Consider the following 20,245-nt stretch of genomic DNA (forward strand, 5'->3'; position numbering starts at 1 on the left):
GATGGAGACAATGCTCTCTCCGAGTTTCCAGCTTGTCTTTTTGGAGCCTGGGCACAGGAGGCCTGGAGGGTCAACATTGGACCCTGAGCACAGCCTCTGGGGTGGTTTATTGCTCCAGATCACTGCTCTCCACAAAGGCCTCCAGACAGACAGACAGACAGACAGCTGCCTGACAGTGGCAAAGCACTGGTGCCTACCTGGGCCCAGAAGCAGAAGGCAAGGCCTCATCTTCACAAAGCCTGTCAGCCAAGCCAGGCATGGTGTTATGTGCCTATAACCCCAATACTCAGGAAATGTAAACAGGAGGACCCAGAGTTCAAGACCATCATAGCTACATAGTGTGTGTAAGGACCACCTGTCTCACATTCAACCAGGGGGAACAAAACACCCGGGGCTGGAGAGATGACCGAGCACATAAAGTCCTGCCACTCGAGCAAGGGGACCAGTGTTCAAATCCCCGGCACCCACACAAGTGCTGGTGGGTGTGACAGCTGCCTGGAATTCCATAGCCCAAAGGAGGAGGGAGGAGATCCCCAGAGCAAACTGTCTGGCTAGTTTCCCTTTAGCACTTTTTATTTTATTATGTGTGTGTGTGAGTGCACAGTGCTTGCAGAGGCCAGAGGTGTCAGATCCCCTGGAGCTAAAGTCACAGCTGGTTGTGGGCCACCTGATGTGGCTGCTGGGATTTGAACTCAGGTCCTCTAGAAGAGCAGCATGTGCTCTTAACTGCTGAGTTCACATCTCCAGCCCTAGATTGGTCTTAGCTGTGAACTTGATGTTCGGTTTAGAGATTGACTTAATAATGAGGTGGAGCATGTTTGAGGACCCAGAATTAACTTTGGGACTGCATGGACATGGGAACACACATACATACATTCGTGCATGAACGTCACACACAGAGGCACGTGCAAAAAAAAAAAATTAAACACACACAACAACAAACCCCCACAACTCCAGCAAGTATCTTTTTGTCACTGGGAAGTTTGGGGCACTGAGCCCCAAGAAATGAGTTAAATAGACAAAGTGGAGTTGGCCTCCTGGTCCCATGGGAGGGGACAATTGGTAAAGGATGTAGGGTAACTAGGCATCCTGTGGTGTCTGTCAGTACAGAGCCAAGCTGAGCAAGGGGCCACTGTGAGAGCACACGAAAGAGCATCGCTGTGGGTACACTCAGGTACACTGAGGCCTGAAGTCAGACAGCGGAGGAGGAAAGGGTCCCCAACCTGTCCTTGGTACCAGGCCAAAGAGTAAATGCGTCACAGGCTCCTCTGATGAGCCTCGTGTAAACAGCCGTGAGCCCAGGGGAATATCAGGCCCCTTCCCTGTCTTCCAGTCCCGGCTGGTGACTCCCATCACCCCACCTGGCTCTCCTCCGCAGCTGCCACCTTCTCTTGTGGTCCAGCGGGCATCCCTGCAGAGGTGAGCAGGAGGGCCTCTGGGAAGCCCGAACCATTCTTCCCTTTGCTGAGGGTCTGCCCGAGGTCACCCCAGGTCTCTGAGCCGCCACCAGCCAGCCTGGCTCCTCGTGCAGTCCCGAGTTGTGGTGGCTGCCGTGGTGTCCCTCGCGATATCCCTTCCTGTCCACTCTACTCAGGCCAGGCAGGGTCAAGTGCAGCCCCCGGGAGGGCACTAGAGCAGGAGGGGCCTTGGGTCAGAACTAACTTCACCGAAGCAGCAGAGCGCCCCGGCTCACCTGCCCAGCCTTATCAAGCTCATCCCTTCTGTAGTCCAGCGGGCAGGAGGAGGAGTGCCTGTTGTGTCTGGCTGTGTCCCATAAGGACAGCCTCAAAGGCCACTCTTGTCACCAAGGGAGCTGTCCAAGGGAGGCCCTGGGAAGAGTCTGTGAGGCCCTGGGTGGGCAGGGGCTGGGGACTGTCACACTGCACTATCCTGCAGGATGGACTCATTTGAGGACAGGCTGCGGCAGCTGCAGGAGGCCTTCAACACGGGGCGGACGCGGCCGGCTGAGTTCCGGGCTGCGCAGCTGCGAGGCCTGAGCCGCTTCCTTCAAGACAACAAACAGCAGCTGCAGGAGGCGCTCGCCCAGGACCTGCGCAAGGTGCGTGGAGCAGGGACAGTGGGGGAGGGGTGTGTGTGTCACCCCCCCCCCCCCCCCCCCCCCGTCAGCAAGGGGTGGTACAGCTGGGACAGGCTCTGGGGACACACAGAGAGTAAAGTCCCAGTGTCTACAGAGCTGACCTCTGCCGGGGAAAGAAAGGGTGGTGACAATATGACAGCAAATCCATGCTGTGCGTGTGGCCTGGTAACATGTGAAGTGCACACGTTCCAGTGTTAAGTCAGGGGCCGGATGGTGATGCTGGTTTGTATGTGGGGTCAACGCAGGTTTTTCCGAGAAGGGGGTCTCAGAACAGAGTCAGAAAATAGGAGGAGGAAAGAGCTGCATGGACATTGGAGGGAGTGGCCCAGCAGCACATGCAAAGGTCCTGAGGCTTGAAGAGCTTAGTGTGTCTGTAGTTGAGGAACTGCAGAGCCCAAAGTGGCTGGAGAGAGAGAGAGAGAGAGAGACAGAGACAGAGACAGAGACAGAGACAGAGAGATATGGAAGAGAAGGCCTGAGGAAGTGGGCCACGCCCTGGACGACTTTGGTCTCACTTGGCACTGTGGACATCACAGTCTCTATATCTTGGAGGTTCTGGGGTCCCCTCCCAATTCCAGCAGCAGCCATACAGGGTCCCCCAGTCCCTCCAAGGGACTGACCCAGTGAGTTCCTCTTCTCTTTATCCCCTGCTGTTACCCTAGAGACTCCTCCAGTCTGATGGGCTCTCCTGGGTCTGACTCCTACAGCTTCTCACCAGCCCCGCCCAGCACCCAGGAGACCCGACCTTTCCCCCTTCAGCTCAGGTTCCACCTCTGCTTTCTCATCCGACTCCAGAAACCTGGACCTTACAAAGGAGGCAGCGGCCCAGAAAATTCAGCCTGGCGCCTCCCTCTGATCCGGCCAGACTACTCGGGTCTCCACCCTCGGCAGGTGGCATCTGCCCAGTGCTGTGGTCATTCTCTCCTCCGACCCCTAGCACTCCTCCTACTGGACAGTCACAGCCAGCTATCCCCAGAGGAGGGTTCAGAGAAGGCAGTTTCTTGCCCAGAGACACACAGCCAGGAAAAGCAGGGTCTGAGGAAGAATCTCACTCAAAGTACCCTGCTCTCCTGAGGTCACTGTGCCCACGTGTGCATCCCCCCCCCCCATACCTCGATAGGGTCCTCAGGATCTGCCAGGCTTGCTGTGAGCTGTGTGTGGCTGAAAGTTGCCTGAACCAGGCTTGGCTACTAGGAAGCACAGTGGGGTTGAGTGGCACAGAACACCCACCTGGCTTTGCATGGCACACCCCCTTATATTGCATGGCACATCCCTTGTATGGTCTTCCTGGCACTCTGCATCACCTCTGCAGGCCTCCATCTTCTGCTGTTACCCAGGAGAGCTTGTATTTCAATGGCCACAATTCAGCCTGGCTCTGGCATCCCTGGCCCTGAAGTCTGGACCCCTCCTGGAGTTTGGAGCAGAGCACACAGCTTGCAGAAGTCAGAAGCATGGTCCTGTTTTTTTGTTTGTTTGGTTTGGTTTTGAGATAGGTTCTCAAACCTATTATGAAGCTGAGAATGACCTTGAACTCTTGGTCCTCCTGCCTCTGCCTCCTCAGTGCTAGGTGTATGCCATCATTCCCAGGTTATGTGTGGCTGGGGATGGAACCCAGAGTTTTGTATATGCTAGGCAATCTCTCTACTGGTTGAGTCACATCCCCAGCCCTGGGTCCCATTGATTTTTGTCTTCTTACTTCTCCCCTGGGCACTTGGTACTGTCCACCTGTGCTGTGGGAAATGAAACCATTGACCGAGGAGAATCATGCCTTATGCCCTCTGTACTCGCTGCTAAGCAGAAGCAGAGCAAGCCCCAGCCAGCCACAGGGCCTTTGCACCTGCTAGGATCACTTCTATATTCTGACTCCACTATATTCTGCCCCAGGTGCCCAGGGCTCCCTGGAGTGGGTGAATGAATGAATGAATGAATGAAAGGATAAAGAGATGCAGGACCTTTGGGAAGGAAGCTGTATTTTCCTCACACTCCAGCTATTTGCTGCTCTGGGGTTCCCTAGGACTCAGCCCTGACCCTCATTCCTTTCTGTAGTCAGCCTTTGAGTCGGAAGTATCTGAGATTGCCATCAGCCAGGCTGAGGTGGACCTGGCCCTCAGGAACCTGCGGTCGTGGATGAAGGATGAGAAAGTGTCCAAGAATCTGGTAAGTTGGGGAGGGGTCAGGGTGGCAGTTGGGGTTTGGGAACTGTTTGCTCCCACAGTGTGGCTCCACAGAGCCTCACAGCTCACCCCTGGCCCAGGCCACACAGCTGGACTCAGCCTTCATCCGGAAGGAGCCCTTCGGCCTGGTGCTCATCATTGTGCCTTGGAATTACCCTTTGAACCTGACGCTTGTGCCGCTGGTGGGGGCCATTGCTGCAGGTGAGACCTCCACCTTCCCACAATCCTACTCACTGGAGAACACAGGGCTACCTAGGAAACCAGAAAAGGAAGACAGGGGAGCGGGCACCCTGCTCCCAGGCAGCCCCTGGCCAGGGTCTATGCATCACTTCTGACTCTTCATCTGAGAGTTCGTGTGGCCAGCACGTACCCTGCATGGCTGCCTCTCCTAGCATTCCCTCTGTGCTGACTGCAGGGAACTGCGTGGTACTCAAGCCCTCGGAGACCAGCAAGGCCATTGAGAAGATCCTGGCTGAGGTCCTGCCCCGCTATCTGGACCAGGTAATAGGGATAGTCGAGGCCTAGGGCTGGGCAGCTCCTGTGGGGGTAAGGCAGGGGACATGGCCCAACCTCAGGAGGGCCTTCAGTGTGTGGGCGTGTATTTGGGGGGGTGCTTGTTTGTGTGTATGTGGGTGCACATATGTTTATGTGTAAGACCAGAGCTCAACCCCTGGTGGTTCTTGGAAATGTTCACCCTATGTTTTGAGACAAGGTCTCTCACTGGTTCCTGGGACTGGAGAATTTGGCTAGACTAGTTGACCAGGGAGTCTCTGGGATCTGTCCTTCTCCACTGCCCAGTGCTGGAATTAGAGGTGCCTGCCATCACACGCAGCTTTTCAGTGGGTCCTCAGGATCGCACAGCAAACACTCTCACTACTGAGTCACCTCTCTAGTCTTCCTCTCTTCTATTTTTTTTAAAATTTATTTATTTATTATGTATACAGTGTTCTGCCTGCATGTATCCCTGCAGGCCAGAAGAGGGCGCCAGATCTCATTACAGATGGTTGTGAGCCACCATTTGGTTGCTGGGAATTGAACTCAGGACCTTTGGAAGAGCAAGCAGTGCTCTTAACCTCTGAGCTATCTCTCCAGCCCCCTTCTCTTCTATTTTTTTTTTTTAACAGGGCCTCACTCTGTAGCCAAGGCTAGCCTCAAACTCATTGTGATCCTTCTGCCTCGGCTTCCTGAGAGCTGAATTACAAGAATGAGTTGCTATGCTTGGCTAGGGATACCTCTTCTGAGTTGCATGGCCTTGGCTACATCACTACCCCTCCCCTTCAGTTTCCCTTCTAGGATTTAGCCAGGGAAGTCTGTCCCCTGGGATCCCATAACTGGCCCTAGCTGCATTCTTGCCCTAAGACTGCAGTGTTCAGCCCCCAGGATGTTCTCAGGTGAAGCAAGATGGGTGGGCTCCATGCAGGCTGGACCACCCCTAAACTCGGAAGATGGGTCTGAGGACCTTTCTTTGCCCACAGAGCTGCTTTGCCGTGGTGCTGGGTGGGCCTCAGGAGACCACGCAGCTGCTGGAACACAGGTTCGACCACATCTTCTTTACAGGTAAGGTTCAGGGGTGGCTCCAGCCTCCAGACCCTTAGGGAAGACAGACTTCCATGTCCACAACCACCAACCACCTCCCCACCTCAACCCTGAGTCAAAAGTCCACCCATTCCAAGCTCCTGCTGCACCAGACCCTGACAGCAGACCCCATGACCTCCCTTCAGCCCCGACAGCAGGCCCTGTGATCTCCTTTCAGCCCTGACAGGTAAGAGGCTGCCTTGGGGTTGCCCAGCTGGCCAGGATAGGATTTTCACCCAAGCTCTTAGTGAGACTAGCTCCCAGAGGTCACCTGTCATTATGCTACCGTGTCCCAGATCCCAGGCATCTGCTTCAAGGGATCAGGATGAAGTTTCTGGACGATAAAAATGGTAGAGGTAGTGGGCAGTGCCCAAGTGGGCCTGAGTCTAAGCTGGCTGGCTTGACTCACAGGTGGTTAGAACAGGGCAGAGCTGGGCTTTGGACTTTGCTCTAGAGCTTGCCTCAAGCCTAGGAAAGGCCCAGCTGGGGACAGGGAAGGCTGCTGAAGCAAAGGTAGATTGGTCTTCCTCGTGGGGAAAAGCAAGTCTCATACTAAGCAAGGCAGGAGGCAGGGGAGTGCCATCAAAGACACCTCTACACCCTCAGCCCTGGTGGCACTTAGGTTAGGTTCTCAGGGCCAGGTGCAGAGGTAAGGCCAAGGCCAAGGCCAGCTTTCAAGCCAGGTCTCAACAGACCTGACTGGGATCTCACTGCAAGGTCCCATTACTAATCTAGCCTGTTCTCATCTGAGGCAATTCAAAGCACAGGTCTGTACAGAAGACAAGGTCCTTTATCACAGCATATGGTCCTTAGGAAATGTTCATCATCTCGTCCTCCCGAGACCAGGGCATCTTTGTTGAGTACACAGATTGTATGTCAGAGGCTGCATGTGCGGGATTCCTTTTTTTTTTTTTTTTTTTTGAGACAGGGGTTCTCTGTGCAGCCCTGGCTGTCTTGGAACTTGCTCTGTAGACCAGACTGGCCTCAAACTCACAGAGATCTGTCTGCCCCTGCCTCCTGAGTGCTGGGATTCTGGAGTATTTTATCCGTGCTTGAGGTGCTGGGAATCAACCCCAGACCTCATACATGCCAGGGAAGTGTTCTACCACTGAGCCATACTCTCAGCCCTTGGACGCTGCTCTTGTTTGGGTTTGTCTTATTTTTTCCAAACAAGATCTCATGTAACCCAGGCTGGCCTCAAACTCACTACATAGCTGAGGGTGACCCTCAACTCCTGACACTTTTGCCTCTACCTCCTGAGTGCAGGAAGTATGGGAGTGTACCACCATGGCTGGATCAGCCACTGTTTGAGACAGGATCTCACAGTGTAGCGCAGGCTGGCATTGAACTTGAGGCAATCTTCTACCTCAGCTTTCTGAGCACTGAGACCACAGGCGAGTGCCCCGACGCCAAAGTGCCTCTGCGGTGTTTGAACTGAGGCGAGCAGAGAGTAAACAAGGAATGGAAGAACTATGGTGTGGCAGGCAAGGGCTGGGACAACCTGGAGGATGAGTAGATGGGGCAGAGGGAGAGGGGGAGTGAGGAGGAGCCTATAGACTAGGAACTCTGGGAAGGGGTTTGTGAGGCAGAGAGGAGGGACTGAGCATCAGACAAGCTGAACTGGACTACAGCCTTAGAGGACAAGGCAGAGGACATCAGAGGTTTTATTTAGGAGGTGGAGAGGTGGCTAACACTATGACAGGCTGGAGAATGGGGTGCAAGGTGGGCCAGGGACAGAAGTGAACACAGCTAGGAGCTGAGGGACTACATTGGAGGGGGTCACGGAGTCCGACTCATGCTGGGAGTGTAGGATAAATTCTTTTCGAGTCCCTGTGTAGGGACTCAGGTAAGGCCACCCACTTACCACCAGTTCACTAATGAGTCACTCTAGGCCCTTTCCATGTACCCAGGGAACGCTTACGTAGGCAAGATCGTGATGGCCGCTGCTGCCAAACACCTGACGCCCATCACCCTGGAGCTGGGGGGTAAGAACCCCTGCTATGTGGATGACGACTGTGACCCCCAGACCGTGGCCAACCGTGTGGCCTGGTTCCGCTGCTTCAATGCTGGCCAGACCTGTGTGGCCCCCGATTACATCCTGTGTAGCCAGGAGATGCAGGAGCGGCTGGTGCCGGCCCTGCAGAATGCCATCACACGTTTCTATGGAGACAACCCACAGACCTCCCCCAGCCTGGGCAGAATCATCAACCAGAAACATTTCAAGCGTCTCCAGGGATTGCTGGGCTGTGGCCGCGTGGCCATTGGTGGCCAGAGCGATGAAAGCGATCTCTACATTGGTGAGTCTCCCCCTTCCTAACCTGGGCTTTTCAGACCTTTCCAAGCTGGAGGGGCCCACGCTGGACTACAAGTCTCAGCCCTATGTCTGACTCCTCTGTCTCACCTCTGGAGCCTGGCCTGAGTAACCAGCTCTGGGACCCAGTTCCACAGCAACACACCACCGTGACTCTGAGCCTCTGACTCCTCAGACTCATGACTCACTGAGCTACGACCCCACTCTAGAGGTTCAGAGTATGGCTTGAACTTCTGTTCCAGCTTTTGTTGTTCTGTGAGACTCCAGACCCCAAGCCTGAGGTCCCAGGAAGTCGGACCCTGGGACTGCTCTGTGTGGGGCACAGGCTGTCCTGATTGGAGCCCCTCACTCCGGACATGTCTTGCCTACGGGTGAGGCTGAGTTGCCCCTTGTACTGCAGCACCCACCGTGTTAGTGGACGTGCAGGAGACAGAGCCCGTGATGCAGGAGGAGATCTTCGGGCCCATCCTGCCTATGGTGACTGTGAAGAACCTCGATGAGGCCATTGATTTCATCAACCGGCGCGAGAAGCCGCTGGCGCTGTATGCCTTCTCTAAGAGAAGCCAGGTGGGATGGGTTACCAGCAGTGGGCTGTGGGAAGGTGGCAACAGAGCAGGACTTCATGCATGGTGGCCTCTTGGCTTTGCCCCTGACCTCTCTCCTGGAAGTCAACCCTACCTGGGCCAAACTCTCCTGGATGACATCACACAATTTTTTGAGATGGGATCTCATGTAGCCTAGGCTAGCCTCAAACTATGTAGTCCAGGATTGAACCTGATCCTCCTGACTCTACCTCCTGAGTGCTAGGATTATAAATGTGTTAATGACACCTGGTTATATTTGATTCTGAGGAATCAAACCCAATGCTTCCTGCACACTAGACAAAATCTACCAAATTGGGTTGGAGAGATGGCTTAGTGGTTAAGAGCACTTGTTGCTCTTGTAGAGGACCCAGGTTTGGTTTCTCTGATGGTTCACAATGATCCATAACTCCAATTCCAGGGGATCTGATGCCCTTTTCTCATTTCCTCAAGCACCAGGCACATACGTGGTACACATACATGCATGCAGGCAAAACATACACATAAAATAAATAAACCTTCAAAGATTAAAACAAACAAACAAACAAACAAACAAGGGGCTGGTGAGATAGCTTAGCCAGTAAAGATGCCCAATCTCTAAGAATCTGTGGTAGAAGAACAGACTCCCACAAGTTTCTCTCCTACAAAATCTTCACGTGAGCTGAGACTAGTACAATAAACACACGATAAATAAAATGTAATAATTAAAAACAAAAAACCTGCCGGGTGGTGGTGGTGCACACCTTTAATCCCAGCACTCGGGAGGCAGAGGCAGACGGATCTCTGTGAGTTCAAGGCCAGCCTGGTCTATAAAGTGAGTTCCTGGTCAGGCACCAAAACTACACAGAGAAACCCTGTCTTAAAAAAAAAAAAAACAAAAATAAATAAATAAATAATAATAAAAAAGACAAAAACAAAAAAACAAAAACCTACCAAATGGGGTTGGAGAGATGGCTCAGTGGTTAAGAGCATTGGCTGCTCTTCCAGAGGATAGGGTTCAATTCCCAGCAACCATATGCAGCTCACAACTGTCTGTAACTCCAGTTCCAGGTGATCCGAAACCCTCACACAAAGTGTGTTTTCAGGTGTGCATGTCACAGCATTGGTGTGACAAAACACTAGTACACATTAAACCTACCAAATAAGTTTCATACTCAGCTATCACCATTTTTTTCATTAAAACACACTTTTTATTCTAGAATAACTTTAAATATACAAAAGACACAAAGGCAGTAGACTCCCTGTGCACGCCACAACCAGTGCCCCCATGAAGGACTCTGACACGTGTCACAACCAGGCAAGTACAGCAGGCATCGCCGCAGCTGCCCTCCATCCATGCTGTCTGCACTCCGATCTCACCATGCAAGATCTTGGCCTCAGCCTGGAGTCCCGGCAGCTCTCCGCAATGTCCCCCATTTTCCTGATTTCTCACTACTCTGTAACAGGGGATGGGATTTCTAGAGAGATTGTCTCTGGTTACCCCAGAGCCACATGTATCTAGGAAGTTAAAGGTCACTTGGGAAGACTGTGTCTGTTAGAAGGCTCTGCTCAGAGCCGCTCTGTCCTGTCTTGAGTATCTGAGCGAGCCTCTGCACTGGCCCCGAAGGGAGGCAGTGTGCTAGAGCCCTCTCTACGGAGGGGGTGGCTACCATGTTACTGTAGAAATGTTCTCGATCCAGGGGAAAGACTTGTCTCCTGGGCCGTTTATTCAGTTAGAATGAGTCTTGTGCATGGTTTTGGCTTTAACACTTTGTATCACATTTTTATGTCTCTGTGTGAACGTGTAGAGGTCAGAGGACAACTTGCAAGAGTCAGTTCTCTCCTTCCACCTTGTGGGTCCTAGGAATCAATCCTAGGTCATTAGGCTTGGTAGCAAGTCCCTTTATCCACTGAACCATGTTGCTGGTCCCAGCCTTAAAAGGATTTTTTCTTTTTTCTTTTTGTTTTTTTGAGACAGGGTTTCTCTGTGTAGTTTTGGTGCCTGTCATGGATCTCACTCTGTAAACCAGTCTGGCCTCGAACTCACAGAGATTGGCCTGGCTCTGGGATTAAAGGCATGCGCCACCACCGCCCGGCTAAAAGCCTTTTTTAAAACAATTGTTTATTGCGTGTGTCTTCAGGTGTGCATGTCACGGCATTTGTGTGAGAGTCTGTTGACAACGTGAGGGAGTCAGCTCTCTCCTTCTACCATGTGTATTTCAAAGTCAGTTTGTCAAGCTTGGCAGCAAGCGCCTGTACCCACTGAGCCATCTCGTCAGCCCTGTTTCTGAGGCAGGGTCTCAAACAGCTCAGGCTAGCCTGAGGATTACCTTGAACTCCGGGCCCTACTACTCCGCCGGTGTAATTACAGGCAACATTACCATACCTGATGCTGGGTTTAACTACCCAGGCCGCCATTCTGTCCTGGCCCGCTCGGTGACCACTTCCTCCATTGTTCTACGTGAGTGAGGGTCTGCTGGGACTATCTCAGCCCCTCCTCTGTGGAACCTTTAGAAAACACAACATGCCGGGTGGTGGTGGCGCACGCCTTTAATCCCAGCACTCGGGAGGCAGAGCCAGGCGGATCTCTGTGAGTTCGAGGCCAGCCTGGGCTACCAAGTGAGTTCCAGGAAAAGGCGCAAAGCTACACAGAGAAACCCTGTCTCGAAAAACCAAAAAAAAAAAAAAAAAAAAAAACCACAACACAAGCCAGGTGCTGGTGGTGCATGCCTTTAATCCCAGTGCTGAGGCAGAAGCAGGTGGATCTCTGAGTTCAAGGCCAGCCTGGTCTACAGAGCAAGTTCCAGGACAGGCAGGGCTACACAGAGAAACAAATGTCTTGAAAAATAACAACAACAACAACAAAAGAAATCACACCACAGCCCTTCTGGCAGTGAGGCCAACTGTCCCTCAAAGTCTCTTGAACCCAGCACTGGTCCTAAGTCAGGCTGTCTTCCAGCCTGCTCATCCTCTGGTGTGACCGTGGTTCTTGGCTGCCTCAGGCTGAGGCAATGCTGCTCCCTGGTGGGATCCACTTCACCAGACAAGGCCCAACTGAGAGCTGTCCTCACCGGACAGCATGACATTAAGTAGAGCAAACCCATCTCCTTTCCCTCCGGCGTCTCAGACCTGCAGGCTGCAGGAGAACCCTTCAGTCTTAGGCTGCTGAGTCCAAGCCTGGCCTTAGCTTCCCAAACTCTCCCCACAGAGCCCTTCCCTTCCCTTCCCTACTCTCCTGAAAGCTGTCACCTCAAGACTCAGCAGTCACCTCACGTGCCACTCTGCCTTTTCCTAGGTGATACCAGGTCTCATGACTTCTCCTTGGGTTTGTGTCGCAACCCCCTGCCAGGGCCACATACATACACAGAGAACATGTCCCTAGGGTGGAGTTTGTGAGTCTGTTCCATTGGGCCTATCTTGGACCTCAGACCCTTAGTGAAACAAATTATAAGCAGGTATTTTACAAGTTCCTCTTTCTCTCCCAGGTGATTAAACAGGTCCTGGCGCGGACCAGCAGCGGGGGCTTCTGCGGGAACGATGGCTTCATGCACATGACCCTGTCCAGCCTTCCTTTTGGAGGAGTGGGTAGGTGGCAGCAGAGCTCTGCCCTCCTGGGCTGCTCCACGGCTGCATCCCCACCCTGCTGCTCCAGCACACTAACTGCAGAACATGCAGCCCACTCTCAGTGCAGCGGACACGAGAGGAAGTCCCTCTCCACAGTCCGTGTCCATCTAGCCTGCCTCCACCTCCCTCCAGCTGTGGGGGACCTTCCAGGGGTGCTTGCACTTAAACATGTGGGTGAGAACCCAGAGAGATCATTTTGGTGGGTTTTGTAAAAAGATACTAGTTGCCTCCAGCCACAAGCTCCTTGACTTTTTCCCAGTCTTCAGCCATTCACCCTGATGTCTTCAGCTCCATGGTAGGGTCAGATGACGCTCCTTCAGACTTCCCAGGTCCCGGCGAATCCAGCTCTGCGCATCTCTGCTTCCAGGAGGCCTGGGAGGCGGAGATGTCCCACCCCCCCCCCCCCCACACACACACAACTGCAAACTTCACATCTATCCCAGCAAGCCCCACAGGCACGTGACCCAGGCAGCCGCTTCTTCTTGGAACCTGCTTCCTCATTGAAAGCATTCTGGTCCTTCCACCTGGTCATACTCGGTATCGCAGTGACAGCACGGTCTGTCCTGTCCAGGTCTTGCCCTGGAGTCCTGCTCCTATTCCCCTCCCTTAGTCTGTTGTGGCAGTTACTGAGGTTGACCCTGACATGTCAGCCGCCTTCAAGGCTGAGTTGTCCCCAAGCCTGAGTCCCCCACCCCCCTTTTTTCCCCACCCACACTCTCTCTGGCTGATTCCACATTTCTCTGGCTTCACTCATTCCAACAAGCCAGCTTCCTTACTCCCAACCCCATCCAGGTCATGTTGCCTGGACTTTCTGGGCTGAGTCCTTCTCCCTTCCTAGACACTAGAAAATACACAGGTTTGAAGATGTCTACCACAGCCCTAGGAGGAGGGTGCCACTGCCAGTCACTTGCCCAAAGTGGCATACCTGTTTAGGACAGGGCTGGGATTCAACTTTGGGTAGCCTGGCTGGAGAACTCATGCCCTTGACCCCAGTTTGCCTGTCCCACACCAAAACCTGGCATACTGGTCTGGCGGCAGGTTCAAGGCTCCGCCTTTTTCTATCCATAATGTCTTGCGATTAGCTCAATGAGCAAACAGGGAAACAGAGGCTCAGAGAGCCCACTTGTCAGAGCAAAGTCTATGTGATGTCCCCTCAGCTGGCCACTAAGGACCTAAACCCCGTGTTCCATGCTGCCCACAGGATCGAGCGGGATGGGCAGGTACCACGGCAAGTTCTCCTTCGACACCTTTTCCAACCAGCGTGCCTGTCTGCTGCGCAGCCCCAGGATGGAGAAAATCAACGACCTTCGTTACCCGCCCTACTCCAGGCGAAACCTCAGGGTGCTCCTGGTGGCCATGGAGGAGAGAAGCTGCAGCTGCACACTGCTGTGAGGGGAACTGGGGCCACAGGAGCCCTCCCTGGGACACAGCCGCTGAGGAAATGGCCTGCTAGGGCCCAGGCCACAGAGCAGGGTGCTCAGCCCTCCTCCTTCTGGGGCTTCCCTTTTTGGGCCTTTGACTGTTCTGACTGGTATAGGCTGAGGGTGGGAATGTGAGAAGAGGCGCTGTGACCTGTCTCTCCCAGTGCTAGCCATGGAATCGGGGAGAAAACAGGCACTTCTGAACTACCCACCTTCTTGTGGATAGTGTTTGAGGGAATCAGTGGTATCTGGCACAGGCCAATCCTGTGATGAGGCATGTCTGGGTCCTCTGAGCCTCCGTTTTCTAGCTGTATAATGAGGTTGAATTAACGACCTGTGGTCGCTGGGAGTATTAAAGCAGGAGGGCTGACCCCAAGCTACAGGTGTCTTGTCTTTTTTTGGAGCGAGGTGTTGCCTCCATGTTAAAGGCTAAGATCCCTCCCTCAACGACTCCTCGCCCATCCTCCCCATCCTCCCCAGGGGTGAAACATTCCAGCCACTAAACTGCTAAAACCCAAATTTTTGACATCCTGTCTCCTCTCCCGGCCAGCCGGGTGTTTGACCTTCCTGGCCTGCTGGACTCCTCAGCGCCAGCTTAGACACCACCTCCTAAAGGAAGCCTTCCCTGACGACTCCAAACAAGACATCAGATCGCCTGCCTCACGGCTCTCTAGTCACTGGGGCAGACTTATGAACGTCCTGCTACCCGAGGCTTGTTACGAGAACCAGATGAAGCCTTGTGACTGCGCTTTGGCGCAGAGTAGCGGTCGCCACCTTTACAATATTCAAATGAGTCACACCGCCATGCCCCACCCACCGGGACGGTCCCAAAGTCCCAAACCACGCCCAGGAAGTCCCACCTCTAGCAGCTCGGAAGTCTCGCGTACTAACCTCTCCGATACAATATGGCAGCTCCCTACAAAACTTCAAGCGCCTGTTCCCATCAGCCAATCAGAGACGAGATAATTCTGGCCCCGCCTCCTGCAGCCGCACCACAGGCCAATCAGGACACAGGAGGAGAGGACATCAGGAGAAGAATAAAAAAGGCCTGAGTAGCCCGCCAATGGCAGCCTCCCGAAGTTAGGCTCCGCCTCCCGGCTGAACCGCACCTGGGCCAGGGAAGGAGCCGGCGCGCCTCAAGGTGGGTGTCCAGGGCAAGGCGGCGAAGACAGGGCCTGGGTGGCGTGACGACGGGGTTGAACGTGGTGTCACCGCTCACTCCGCGAAGTCTGGTGTCTGGCGGGTCGGCTTGGGACCTGTGGCCTCTGCGTCCTTCTGCGAGCTGTAGGGCCGGGAAGCCTGCACCCTCAGGCGCATGCGCTGCCTTGCCGGATGCCTTCTGCGTTCGTAGGGTCAGAGGTCAAGGGGAAGGTCTGAGAGAGAGAGTGGTAGGTTGGGCTCCAGGATTGCCTGGGGTCACGGGTCAAGAATTGGCAGACCTGCTTGAGGTCAAAGGTCACAGGAGGGGCTCTTTGGAGCGTTGGTAAAGTGCCAGGCTCTCAGCCAACATCCCCTTCACTGCATACATCCCCAGTTTTCGGAACCCTCCCTCCCTATGTCGAAGGCGAGATGCCTGAGGCCAGGGGACATCGTTTGCCCAAGGTCACTAGGCAGGCTGGACAGAGTTCCAGCAGGTCCTTGGGTTGGGGAGAGGAACTTGACCCTGAGGATTATTTAAACCGTTAAGGTTTTTCTGCAGGTGACTTCTGGGTCCCTGTCCTGGTTCCAATGCCATTAACTTTGGGGCAGTCAATATGTCAGGATGACAGCTTGTGACATCTGGCAGAGTTAACTCAGTGCACTGTCATGGTGGTCAGGGTGTTTTGGTGTGAACTACGGATGAGAAGTAGAGGGGAAGTGGATTAAATAAGCTTCTTAGGAGCTACAGTAGAAGGAACTTGGGGTGCCAGGTCAGGTGAGTCTTAGCAGAGTGAGGTCAGCTTGAGGGTTGGGGGTGCTGGTCTCGGCTGGGATGGTGTGTGAGAAGGTCCTGAGGAGGGCAGATTTAGACCCCTCACCTCCCTTCCTTTCCATGTTCCAGATGTACCGTCTGACCTCAGTCGTGCTACCACGGGCCTTGGCCCAGGCCGTGCGCACAGGTAGGACCAGGGAGCCTTTCCTGGGCTTAGGGGAGCCAAGCTTTCTGGCCTGAAGTCACAGCAGCAGAGTTTCCCCCCTCTCCTTGCAGGACATCTCAGTGGCCGAAGCCTCCATAGCAGTGCAGTGGCAGCCACCTACAGTGAGTACCGGATGGTGTCTTCTGACTTAGGCTTTCCCGATCGAGGTCATACCCGGGGAAAATGCTGCTTTGCCAGGGCCCTTCTGCTAGCTCCAGTTTCCACTCTGAAAAGGAAGGTGGTGATCAAGAGATGTGACTCACGGGCATTGGGGTGGCATTGAAGGAGGGAGGCGTGTGCTGGAGAGGAGCTGCTAGACCCACTAGGGGGACCCAGGCCCCGACACCCTTGAACTTGAAAAGCTTTGCTTGGGGGCTCTTTGGGTTACCTGGGCAGAAAGGAACCAGCAAAGCTTCCCAGGGCTGCAGACTGACTTCCCTGGGCCCTCACTAAGAGCCCACCGCCCACCTGCCCCACCTAGAGCTGAGAGTTGGGCCTCACCTTCCAGAGCCAGATTCCTTAACCTCCCATCCTGACTTGTGCAGAGTATGTGAATGTGTCAGAGTTGGAGATGGACATGAAGTCCGTGACTGACCGTGCAGCTCGGACTCTGTTGTGGACAGAACTCTTCCGAGGTGGGCGCCGATGGGGAGAGGTGGGAGTCAGGCATGGGTGTGCTGGGGAGGAGAGCAGCCCCTTGTCAGCTCTGTGCTGCTCACAGGACTGGGCATGACCCTGAGCTACCTCTTTCGGGAGCCCGCCACCATCAACTACCCATTTGAGAAGGGCCCACTGAGTCCACGCTTCCGTGGGGAACACGCATTGCGCCGCTACCCATCCGGGGAGGAACGCTGCATTGCCTGCAAGCTCTGTGAGGCCGTCTGTCCTGCACAGGTACGCTCTAAATCTAACTCTGCCTTGATACACATCCCGGGAAAGTCCCTTTCGTTTTCTCTTTTAGGACAGTCCAACTGGTTATTCCCAGCTGGCCTAGAACTCACTGTGTATACTAGGCTGGCCCTGAGCTCACAGAGATCTGCCTGCTTCGGCCTCTGGACTCCTGATAAAGACATGTACTGCCACAACCCCTGACGAAAGTCCTAACCATGACCCTGTGAGTGGGACACTGAGTTCTGGATGTCAGGTCCCGAGTCAGGAAGCCGGTGGCAGCCTCTATCCCAAGCAGACCATGTGGCATACCCACGTCCCACCCTAGGAGTCAGTAGATCATGTAGCATTTGGGCTCAGGAGCCATGGAGTAGTTTCAGGAGTCCTCTCTGTGTGGCCATCCTGGATTTGAGCCGAGGACATGCAGCCAAGTCTCCCATCCCCAGTGGCTGCTCTCAGGGCCTTGGCTTTGGACTGTGCTCGTGGGTGCTATGTGGAACATCTGCAGTTGGGGCTATTTGTGGAAACAGGAAGATGCAGAGGTGGCTTTGGTGTGCCTAGCAGGAGCCCCGCAGGTGCAGCCTTGAGACCTGCCATGCCCGGCTCCTGGCTGTGCCCCTGGGAGTGCCCCAGGAGCGGTGGTGGTGGCAGGGATGACTTGTAGGTAGTGTGCACTCTGTAAGACAGACTCGTTCCTCGTGTCCTCCTATAACTGCGGCAGTAGCTGGTGCAGGTCTCAGGCCCGCTCTTCCAAACACAAGAGGATGTGCCTCCTGAGGCTTCCCTGAGCAGTGAGCGTGACACGGGAGTGCCAAGTTCCTTAAAGAGTCTCCTGGCCTGTGGGTCCCAGGCTGTCCCTTTTTACTCTTGGCTGGCATACAGCTGTTCCCCCAGAAACCAACAGTTAAAGATACACCTTCAGATTTGGTCTGTGTCCCTCATTACTGTGCAACTTCAGGAAATCCTTCGACCTGAGTCTTAATTTTCTCCAACAAATGGGGATTGTCAGAAAGGTTGTTCAACTTGACAGTCATTGGGCGCTTCCTGTTCTGGGGGACCTCTTAGGGTCACAGGTTTTCTTTTTGGTTTTTAGAAACAGGGTTTCTCTGTGTTACAGCTCTGGCTGTCCTGGAACTCTCTTTGTAGGTCAGGCTGAGTTCAAACTCACTGAGATCCACCTGCCTCTGCCTCTGCCTCCCAAGTGCAGGGATTAAAAACATGTGCCACCTCCACCCGGCCACAGGTTTTCAAGGATCAAAGCAGATCATAACCTTTTCCTTGTGAGACAGGAGGGTCACCTGGGCAAGTGCTGAGCAAAAACCTGGCAGAGGCTAATGGGGCCATATGAGAGGTGGTTCCTCTGGAGGGCTGAGGAGGGGGTCTGAGATGTATGGACATCCATGCAGACCCCCCAGGGGCCAGATTGAGCTGTGAGGGGCAGGGCCAGGAGGTGCCTGCCAGTGTGGCTGTGACCTGTGGCCACTCCCTCAGGCCATCACCATCGAGGCTGAGCCAAGAGCCGATGGCAGCCGCCGGACTACACGCTATGACATCGACATGACCAAGTGTATCTACTGCGGTTTCTGCCAGGAGGCCTGCCCTGTTGACGCCATCGTGGAGGTGAGTGGGTCCGGGTGAGGTGGCTAGCACAGAGGCTCCTGGGAGGGGGTTGCCTTGCTGACTGTCCACCCTCTTGCAGGGCCCCAACTTTGAGTTCTCCACTGAGACTCATGAGGAGTTGCTGTACAACAAGGAGAAGTTGCTGAACAATGGGGACAAGTGGGAGGCTGAGATCTCCGCCAACATCCAGGCTGACTACCTGTACCGGTGACCTGGCCACGTGGCTCGGTCCTGTAGCCCCTGCTGCCCATAAAGAAGCTATGATCCTACTGTGTTGTGTCTGTTTGCTCAGATGGAGCCCACCCCACACAGCCTGGGGCCTGGGGCTTCCTCTCACTAGACCAGGTGTGCGCGGACCTTTGACCTTGTTTCCTGAATGGCTTCCAGCAGCTTGCATGCCTACAAGACCTAACAGAGCAGAGCCCAGTCCTCCTCTGTGGTTCACAGGCCCAGAGAACCTCTTTGTGGCTGGCCACAGGACCTAGAATCATATCACACGTTTTCTGGGCTTCTCCCCGGGGTGGGGCAATGCAGGTCACCATGGGCCTGTTGTCCCCATGGCGTTGGGTGTCTTCTATCTTCTCAGACCTCCGTCACTACGGTTGTTTGGACTTGGAGCCTTCCCAGGCTTCAGGCCAGAGTCCATCAAGAGCCTCCCTCAGGAGGAGGCAGGGAGAAGGCTCAGTGAATAAAGAGTTCCTAGCCTGAGAATGCACAGAAAAGGCTACCCACTGCTGGGGTGGGGTCAGGGATCCCAGAGGGCTCACTGGCTCGTCAGTCTCATCAAAATGGCAACTTCGGGTTCAATGAGAGACCCTGTCTCAAAAATGACAAAGGTGGTGGGCAACTGAGGAACGATCCTGCTGTCCAGCTCAGACTTCACATGTGCTTGCACCGGAGTGTGCCTACACGCACACGCACACGCACGCACGCACAAGAAGGCCAGGGTGTCCTTTGGGGAACGGGAAGCCTGCTGTGGGGTGACAGTCACAAGGGAATGACGGAGGTCTGCTGCCTCTGAGCTGGCTTCGCCTCTTGCTACATCCGTTTTCCCCAGTTCCCCACTCAGGCTGTTGTGCGGCTGCAGCTTCCTGGTTCCCAGCCCAGCTGTGTGGCTCCTCTGACTCTGAATGGGTGCTCCATGGATGCACACACACACTGGGAGGCTGGCTGCTGGCTTGGTGTTCATGGTCAAAGGCACACTTCTACCTCAGTGCATCCGTAACAGCTCTGTGGCCCTGTGGGTTTGCCCTCACTGAAGAGCACTGACCTGTGACCCCTGGGTACTAGGATGAGAGTCCTTCTCACACCAAGTCAGATCAGACCTGTGACACACCTCTGTTTTCTGAGGATGCCCACCTTGACTAACTCAGTTTCTACGTAGCCCTAGGCTTCCATTCTATACTCCCCACACATATCAAGGCCCCTGTTTACTGTATGGGGTCCAAGGATCACCAGAGCTGAGGGGCCCCTTGTCCCTCTGGTCCCCAGTGGGTACAGTCTAGCCTGTCCAAAGTGCAGGCAACTGGACAGTGCTGAATCCCAGTTTCCAGGCACTAGGACCTCAAGGCCAGGAGTCTCCTGGCCTCCTGGGTGTAAGTTCCTCAGCGGAGACTGGCCTGACAAACGCCCTGCTGCCAGCGGAGAGGTACTCAAAAGAGTGGGGCAGCTCTGCCCCAGCCTTCCTGGGACCCTTAGACTGGGCTGGGTGAGGTGAGGTAGCAACAGATCTTGGACTGTGTGTACTAGAACCCATCAGGACATAGCTCTTAAGAGGGAAGGGAAAGTGGCCTATCCCCCAAGGTCCTACCCCGCACCCCGGTTGTCGGTTATCTCCCAGTCCCTGGAACTAAACGA

General features: G+C 54.4%; 2 protein-coding genes across 5 annotated transcripts; both read left to right on the plus strand.

The window, feature by feature from the left end:
* Positions 1–1,897: 1,897 nt before the first annotated feature.
* Aldh3b1 (aldehyde dehydrogenase 3 family member B1) lies at positions 1,898–14,139 on the plus strand. The gene is made up of 9 exons (XM_059263520.1): positions 1,898–2,059; positions 4,145–4,255; positions 4,353–4,473; positions 4,688–4,773; positions 5,748–5,829; positions 7,758–8,144; positions 8,559–8,725; positions 12,204–12,303; positions 13,544–14,139. Exons 1-9 carry the CDS (start codon positions 1,898–1,900, stop codon positions 13,732–13,734), a joined length of 1,407 nt encoding a protein of 468 aa, XP_059119503.1. The 3' UTR covers positions 13,735–14,139.
* Positions 14,140–14,768: 629 nt separating this feature from the next.
* On the plus strand, positions 14,769–18,658 carry Ndufs8 (NADH:ubiquinone oxidoreductase core subunit S8). 4 transcript variants are annotated; one of them, XM_059263554.1, is made up of 8 exons: positions 14,969–15,151; positions 15,463–15,678; positions 15,805–15,862; positions 15,952–16,002; positions 16,426–16,515; positions 16,602–16,774; positions 18,260–18,388; positions 18,468–18,658. In XM_059263554.1, the coding sequence occupies exons 3-8, from the start codon at positions 15,805–15,807 to the stop codon at positions 18,597–18,599; spliced, it is 633 nt and encodes a 210-aa protein (XP_059119537.1). In that variant the 5' UTR covers positions 14,969–15,151; positions 15,463–15,678; the 3' UTR covers positions 18,600–18,658. The 4 variants fall into 4 exon arrangements, with proteins under 4 accessions (XP_059119518.1, XP_059119537.1, XP_059119527.1 ...); XM_059263535.1 differs by lacking the exons at positions 14,969–15,151; positions 15,463–15,678 and adding an exon at positions 14,769–14,904; XM_059263544.1 differs by lacking the exon at positions 15,463–15,678 and having other exon boundaries at positions 14,970–15,151.
* Positions 18,659–20,245: the final 1,587 nt, after the last annotated feature.

This window comes from Peromyscus eremicus, chromosome 1 (genome assembly GCF_949786415.1).
Source record: "Peromyscus eremicus chromosome 1, PerEre_H2_v1, whole genome shotgun sequence".
NCBI classification, from domain to species: Eukaryota; Metazoa; Chordata; class Mammalia; order Rodentia; family Cricetidae; genus Peromyscus; species Peromyscus eremicus.

What these genes read in the sequence shown, in the direction of transcription:
- Aldh3b1 (XM_059263520.1), top strand. Translation starts at nt 1,898, where the DNA reads ATGGACTCATTTGAGGACAGGCTGCGGCAGCTGCAGGAGGCCTTCAAC. An exon ending in AGAAAGTGTCCAAGAATCTG is followed by an intron (nt 4,256 to 4,352) that starts GTAAGTTGGGGA and finishes CCCCTGGCCCAG; the next exon opens with GCCACACAGCTGGACTCAGC. An exon ending in TGCCCCGCTATCTGGACCAG is followed by an intron (nt 4,774 to 5,747) that starts GTAATAGGGATA and finishes CTTTGCCCACAG; the next exon opens with AGCTGCTTTGCCGTGGTGCT.
- Ndufs8 (XM_059263535.1), top strand. Translation starts at nt 15,805, where the DNA reads ATGTACCGTCTGACCTCAGTCGTGCTACCACGGGCCTTGGCCCAGGCC. An exon ending in GGCCCAGGCCGTGCGCACAG is followed by an intron (nt 15,863 to 15,951) that starts GTAGGACCAGGG and finishes CTCTCCTTGCAG; the next exon opens with GACATCTCAGTGGCCGAAGC. An exon ending in GTGGACAGAACTCTTCCGAG is followed by an intron (nt 16,516 to 16,601) that starts GTGGGCGCCGAT and finishes TGCTGCTCACAG; the next exon opens with GACTGGGCATGACCCTGAGC.